Source organism: Enhydra lutris, unplaced genomic scaffold (genome assembly GCF_002288905.1).
Source record: "Enhydra lutris kenyoni isolate GAN:26980312 unplaced genomic scaffold, ASM228890v2 scaffoldscaffold21, whole genome shotgun sequence".
Lineage (NCBI taxonomy): Eukaryota > Metazoa > Chordata > Mammalia > Carnivora > Mustelidae > Enhydra > Enhydra lutris.
In genome coordinates this window covers 7,071,754-7,078,849 of record NW_019154105.1, presented here as the reverse complement: position 1 = coordinate 7,078,849, position 7,096 = coordinate 7,071,754, and the positions used below count along the sequence as shown (strand labels likewise).

The 7,096-nt window shown below is 41.0% G+C and overlaps 1 protein-coding gene across 1 annotated transcript in view; it reads right to left on the bottom strand.

The window, feature by feature from the left end:
- Window positions 1-1,611: 1,611 nt before the first annotated feature.
- LOC111149116 (protein phosphatase with EF-hand domain 2) overlaps window positions 1,612-7,096 on the bottom strand; it is a 28,564-nt gene continuing 23,079 nt past the window's right edge. The window contains exons 13-16 of the mRNA XM_022506038.1: window positions 6,616-6,722; window positions 5,315-5,478; window positions 4,481-4,568; window positions 1,612-2,012 (exon numbers count right to left, since the gene is read on the bottom strand). Coding sequence (XP_022361746.1) covers window positions 1,759-2,012; window positions 4,481-4,568; window positions 5,315-5,478; window positions 6,616-6,722 — 613 coding nt within the window. The 3' untranslated portion in view covers window positions 1,612-1,758. The remainder of the gene's footprint in view (window positions 2,013-4,480; window positions 4,569-5,314; window positions 5,479-6,615; window positions 6,723-7,096) is intronic.

The following is a 7,096-nucleotide window of genomic DNA, read 5'->3' as shown; positions in this document are numbered from 1 at the left end:
CCAGTCACTGCTGTGAGGGTGATTCCGGCTCCACCGGAAGGAACCCAAGGTGAGCAACTGAGGAGGGGACGGGTCACTAGAAGGCTTCACAGAGGAGAAGGCATTTGAGCGGGGTCTTGAAGAATGAGACTGGGCCAAAGGGTACAAGGGCCATTTAGGATCCAGGAAACACTGTGAAAGGTAGAGTATAATTGGGGGATCATACGGAGATCCAAGTGGCTAGAAAGGGTTGGGGAAGCTGCTCAGTTTTGAGACTACAGAGGTGGACACAGACTAGATCATAGAGTTTAGACTTCTTCTGCAAGGCCAGTGTTTCCCAAACTCTGTGGATGCTTTATTTTATTTTATTTTATTTTATTTTATTTTATTTTATTTATTTTATTTTTAGGGGACAGTGTGAGTGCAGTCCCCCATTACCACAAATTATGCAGCGTTTCCTCCAATTGGGGAAATTGCAGGGGTCAGCACATCCATAGTGCAATGGATAAGTCTCGCCCTGGGAAAACCACCTTTGTAATCATGGTGTTTCCCCTACCAGGTAAGTATGGATACTTTTTAAACATTATTTATTTATTTATTTGAGAGAGAGAGAGAGAGAAAGAACATGAGCAAGGAGAGGCAGAGGGAGAGGGAGAAGCAGACTTCCCCCTGAGCGGGAGCCTCCTGCAGGACTTAATCCCAAGAACCTGGGATCATGACCTGAGCCAAAGGCAGATGCTTAGCCAACTGAGCAGAGGCTTTAACCCACTGAGCCACCGAGGCGCCCCAGGCAGCCTATGTTTTAAAAGCTCCCCAGATGATTTTAATTAGCATTTAAGGCCACATCACTGGATTAGAGGTATGATTTTGCTATTTCTTCCTCGAACAATTTAAAATTCCTTTTAAATTAAAACTCCCTTGGGGCACCTGTATGGCTCAGTCGTTAAGCCTCTGCCTTTGGCTCAGTTCATGATTCCATGGTCCTGGGATCGAGCCCCACTTCGGGCTCCCTGCTCAGTGGAGAGCCTGCTTCTCTTTCTCCCTCTGCCTGCCGCTCTGCTTACTTGTGCTCTCTGTCAAACAAATAAAAATCTTAAAAAAAAACAAACAAACTTGAGCTATATGCACAAAGTTATTAACCACGGTGTTATGGATAATAATGAAAAGCTAAAAACAATGCACACGTCTCACAACTGGAGAATGGCTGAACAGATCACAGTGTGTCCGTTTTAAAGAAAATCATGTAGCCATTAAACTAATAATCACGAGCACTATGTAGCAACACAGGAAAGTATTTACAAGTAGATGTGAGTTTATTTTTTTAAAAAAGAACATTAAATTATATAAAAACTATAGTATAACAAGAAAAAGTAAGTAATGAAAAGAATCCATGTTTGGGTCACAGGATTGCAAAATTTCTCATAACTTTCCTTTACGAATAAGATATTTTCAAAACAATAATTAAAAGGTATAAAATGAAAACAATGAGGGGATTGAATTATCGGTGGTTCTTAACTGGGGTAGACTTGAGAATTTAAAATATTTATACCTGGGTCTTACCCTGTGAAACTTTTGAGCTAGGGATAGGGTAGCTACATATTTAAATACACACACACACACACACACACACACACACACGCAGAGAGCTGATTCTGATGCACACTGGTAGGCAATTTCTCAGAGTAAAATTCCACAAATCTCTGGAGAATAAGGGAGCTATTGCAGGGACAAGCTCAGTCTTGGTTATGAGGCACCACAAGAGATGGACACAGGCTGCTCTTACTGTGTGCTTGGCTTGCTGCCGTCCCTGTCCTCAGTGTCTGTGGTCTGGGGGCAGTCTGAGGCATCGCTCTCTGGGCAGGATTGCTCCACAAGGCGGAAGGCCTCCAGGAACTCATTGATGTCGATGTGGCCATCCTTGTTGAAGTCAATGCTCCGGGCAAGGTCACAGATGCAGTCATCTGTGATGTCAATGTTCATATGAGAGCTGAACAGCTTCCAAGTCTGCCTGAACTCGTCCAGTGAGATGAACCCTTACCAGAGAGAGGAATTCAGGTCAGTGAGTCAGTCTAGTTTTCATGTCCATTTGCTCTGACATTCTTGCAGGGACACCTGCTCTCTACCGTTGAACAGAAAAAGATGGCCAAGGCCTTGCATCTAGTTTAAACTACCAAGAGGGTGGCACAAAACCAATGGTTCACCAGGGATTCTCAACTGGGAGCATTTTTGCTTCCCTTCCTCTGGGGACATTTGCCAAGGTTTGTAAACGTTTTTGATTGTCATGACCGTGGTGGGTGTTACTGGAATCTAGTGGGTAAATGCCAGAAATGCTGCTACATACCCTACAGTACACAGGATGGACCCCCAAAAAACAAGTGTTCAGGCCAACATGTCAATATTGCCCCTGCTGGGAAACCAGGCACTAAGTCATCCCAAACAAATATTTTATTTTGCTTATAAAAAGCCTCTGGACCCATACATCTATGGTCAATTGATTTTTTTTTTACAAGAGTTCCAAGACTATTCAAAGGGGAAAGAATTGTTTTTTCAACAGATGGTAGTGGAAAACTGGATATCCTCATGTAAAAGAATGAAGCTATCCCCCTACCTTGCACTACGAACAAAAATTGACACAAAATGAATCAAAGGCCTGATTGGAAGAGCTAAAAGTATAAAACTCTTAGGAAAAAAACATAGATGTAAATCTTTGCCACCTTGGATTATGTCATGGTTTCTTAGATATGACACCAAAAGCACAAACAAGAAAAAAAGATAAATTGGACTTTAATTAAAAAATTTTGTGCATCAAAGGAAACCACCAAGAAAGTGAAAAGACAATCTATAAAGTTGGAGAAAATACTTGCAAATCATGTATCTGATCATGGCATAGTATCAAGAATATATAAAGAACTCTCATAAATCAACAACAGAAAGATGGATAACTCAATTAAAAGATAGGCAAAGGATTCGAATTGACATTTCTCCAGAGAATATATAAACATTTACAATAAGCACATGAAAAGATGCTCAATATCATTGGTTATTAAGGGAATGCAAATCAAAGCCTTGAGATACTGCACACCCAGCAGGATGACTTTGGTGGGGGTGGGCAGGGAAGCAAGTGTTGGTGAGGACAGGAGGATAAGGAGAAACTGGAACCGTCAGACCTTGTTAATAGGATTATAAATGAGTATAGCCACCGTAGAAAACAGTCTGGCAGTTCCTCAAAAAGTAAAACAGAGTTTTACGATATGATTCAGCAATTGCACTCCTAGGAATACATCCAAGAGAATAAAAAAACATATGTTCACATAAAAAGTTGTACACAAATATTCACAGAGTCATCATAACAGCCAAAAAGTGGAGACCATCTAAATATCTACCAACCGAGGAGTGGATAAACAAAATATGGTGCAGATATTTTATATCCATAGGACGGAATTATTAGCCAGCTCTAAAGAGGAATAAAGAACTCATACATGCTGCAACATGGAAGAACTGTGAAAACGTTACACAAAGTAGAAGTCAGACACTAAAGGCCATAATATTGTAGGATTCCATTTATATGAAATGTCCATAGTAGGCAAATCTTTAGAGACAGAAGCAGATTAATGGCTTCCAGGGGCTGATGGAGAAGGGACAGGGATGGAGAGCGACCGCTAACGGATCTGGGTTTCTTTTTAGGGTGATGAAATGTTCTATAATTAGATAGTGGTGATGTTTACACAACCTTGTGAATATCCTAAGAACCAGTGAACTGAACATTTTAAGTGGATAAATTATATGGTATGTGAATTATACCTAAAAGTAGGTGGGGAGAGTGTAGTAACATTGAAAAGGGTCTTTGGACCAGTAGGGGAACAGGAGGAGGGGATACAAGACCTCCCTGTATATAGTTTTTTAAGATTTTATTTATTTATTTGACAGAGAGAGATCACAAGTAGGCAGAGAGGCAGGTAGAGGGGGGGGAAGCAGGCTCCCCACTAAGCAGGAAGCTCGATGCGGGACTTGATCCCAGGACCCTGAGATCATGACCTGAGCCAAAGGCAGAGGCTTAACCCACTGAGCCACCCAGGGGCCCCTCCCAGTACATTTTTTGCTAACATCCTGTGAATCTGTAGTTATTCCAAATAAGAAGTTTAAAAAGAATACTTCAGGATGAGATTGTAAAAGCCTTTCTACTCTAGGCACTCCTCAGTATTTTATGGCTATCTTTGATAGGACGATAAGGGACAGCACACCTTCTAATCACGGTTTTTCCTATGAGAAGTTCTCATCCCTTTTGTCTTCACTCTTCTCTGCCCGACCCCTCTTCTACATGGATTGCTCCTAGTGCCAAAATACTTTTCTAGTTTCTGCCATTTATTTATAAGCATAAGTGTTATTTACTTTGCTCCCAAAGTGCTTGAGTAGAGAGCTAAATGACCAGGAAGGAGACTGAAAGGTGGGAGGTCAAGTACATACTACACATCAGAACTGACAGGCTAACAAGGGTCTTTACCTGAATGGTCACTGTCTATGATCCTAAAGATGGTCTCCAGGTTGGATCGGTTCCGATATAGTGTTTCCAGCAAACTTGACTGGACGTTCTGCAAAAGAAAATATACGTTCTTTCTATATCTTATGTTCAGGCTTGTCCTCATATATAATTAACACACCATCAACCCTGACAATAAGATAGGGTTGAAACAGCCTGAAGAGATTTTATCCCTAAGCCCTTCAGCCTACCAAATAACCTAAGGGTTTAAGAAGTACGTATAGCCCATGATGGAAAGGTTCTAAAATTGACTCTGGTAATGGTTGCAAATATCTGTGAATATATGAAAAACCACTGAATTGTACAGTTTGAATGGATGAATTGTATGGTATGTGAATTATATTGAAATAAAGCCATTTTAAAAAGTACCTAGCCCAAGGCCTTACACTCATTATACATTCAGTAAGTATTTATTGAATAAAGCCTCTTTCTTTCTTTCTTTCTTTTTCTTTCTTTCTTTCTTTTTTTAAGTGAGGGAAGCAGGATGGTGCCCGGGAAGTCAGAAAGACCTGGGTTTGAGTCCCAGTTCTACAACCTAGAAGCTCGGTGAGCAGCGTCCTTGTAGGTATAATGGTGCTGATAATACCATCCTTGTGAGGTAGGTATTTTGAGGATAAATTGAGGCAACATATATAAGTCACTTAACACAAAACCTGACATACAGAAGCTCAACAAATAGTTCCCTTTTCTCATCCATCTTCTTTTCTGGGTTCTCCATACTTGCTGCCGATTCAAAGTTCCCCACAGGGAGCTTCATGGCCCACAAAATGGTGTCACGCAGCCTCTTCCCACCATTACCTCACGGCTCAGTTGTTCCTTGGCCAAGTCCTTCAGCCAGGACTTGTACTCCAACGTGGAATCCGTGGAGCTGCTCACCAGCTGTGGCCTCAGCATCCGCCATGGCAGTCCCAGCCGCAGCACCGACTCCACGGCTTCTGCCCAGTCACTCAGGGAGATGAAACCTGCAGCAACAAGACGATGAGCTGACTTGTCACTTACAAGTCCAGTGTCCTGCCCCACAGTGCAGATCTTTTTATACTGACATACCCCCTGCTGTCTGCAGGGAACAGAATTAATGGGCACTGTCACTCTTTTTGCGGGTTAGGTAGAGTTTGCTGGAAACGGGTTGCAAGATAAAATATACGATGCCCAATTAAATAAGCATTTATGGCCCAGATAGTGCATGGGACATAATTATATTTTAAAATTATTTGTGGTCTATCTATAATTCAAATTTAATTAGGCATCCTGTTTTTATTTGCTAAATCTGGCAACAGTATTGAAAATTCACACAACACTCCTGTAAATAATATTCTAAAACCATATACATATATATATGTGCATATATAGCATTAGTTGTTGATACATATATGAGCAGATATTGCTGTGAATTTATGATTGTTACCATTATTTTCTAATAGGGATATATATATGTGGTCAATGTATATTAGACAAATATTCTATTTAGTTGAGCAAAGACAAAATTCCTAGCTTTGATAATAGAACACAGAACAGATATGTACACACTAAGCAAGAATAAGAAGCGAAATCATTGCTCTTTTGCTAATTTTTTGATATATTCTTGTAACTTCCTGCACCCATTGGTTTTTGCTTAGTTCTGGCCTTGTTACCTTCCCCTTGACTCCATTTCTTTGTAACATCCCCTCTATAGTTAGCTAAATTCACATTCTGTTAAAAGTTTGGAATTTTAGGGGCACCTGGGTGGCTCAGTCAGTTAAGCATCTGCCTTTGGCTCAGGTCAGGATCCCTGAGTCCCAGGATCGAGTCCTGCATCAGGCTCCTTGCTCAGCAGGGAGTCTGCTTCTCCCTTCACCCTGATTGTGCTCTCTCTCACATAAATAAACATAATCTTCAAAAAAGTAAATAAAAGTTTGGCATTTTTAAACTTTAGAAAAAATAACTAGAACATTAAGTTGAATAAAATGAAAAAAGTAGTCAAAGATGTCCTTTGGTCCTTAGTTCAACAAATATTGATGTGATAACTTCTGCTGCAGTTTTTTGTTTTGTTTTGTTTTGTTTTTTGTTTTTTTTTTTTTGGCCTGCTTCCTTTTAGGAATATTTTACTTGTTTGGTCTCACCCGTTTTATCTGCGTCGCGCTTCTTAAATTCACCAAGAAGATCTGAGGAATGAGCAAATAACTTTTCCCGCAGAGATCTCAGAGCGGACTCCTCTACTCTGCTAATCCTGGGACAGGGGATGAAAACAAACATTTTAAAAAGTTCACATCGAGGAAACAGTCACAGGTTTGTTTTTCTTACCACACTTCTCTCTCTCTCTTAACACCTCAACCTCCCTAGAGCTCAGTTTTGGGGAAGAGAGCTCGGTTTTTGAAGGCAGAGCTCCATCTCTGATTTCTCCCCACTACTTCTCCCTGCTGGGCTCAAACAGGACCTGCCACCATCCTTCCCAGTGCAGGACAGTAGTTACGGCAAAAGTTCTGGAAAAAGACCACCTTTGTGGTAATGTTATCCTACTGTACTGCACCTCAATTTCCCCATCTTCAAAAGAGGAAGGAAGGAAGGAAGGAAGGAAGGAAGGAAGGAAGGAAGGAAGGAAGG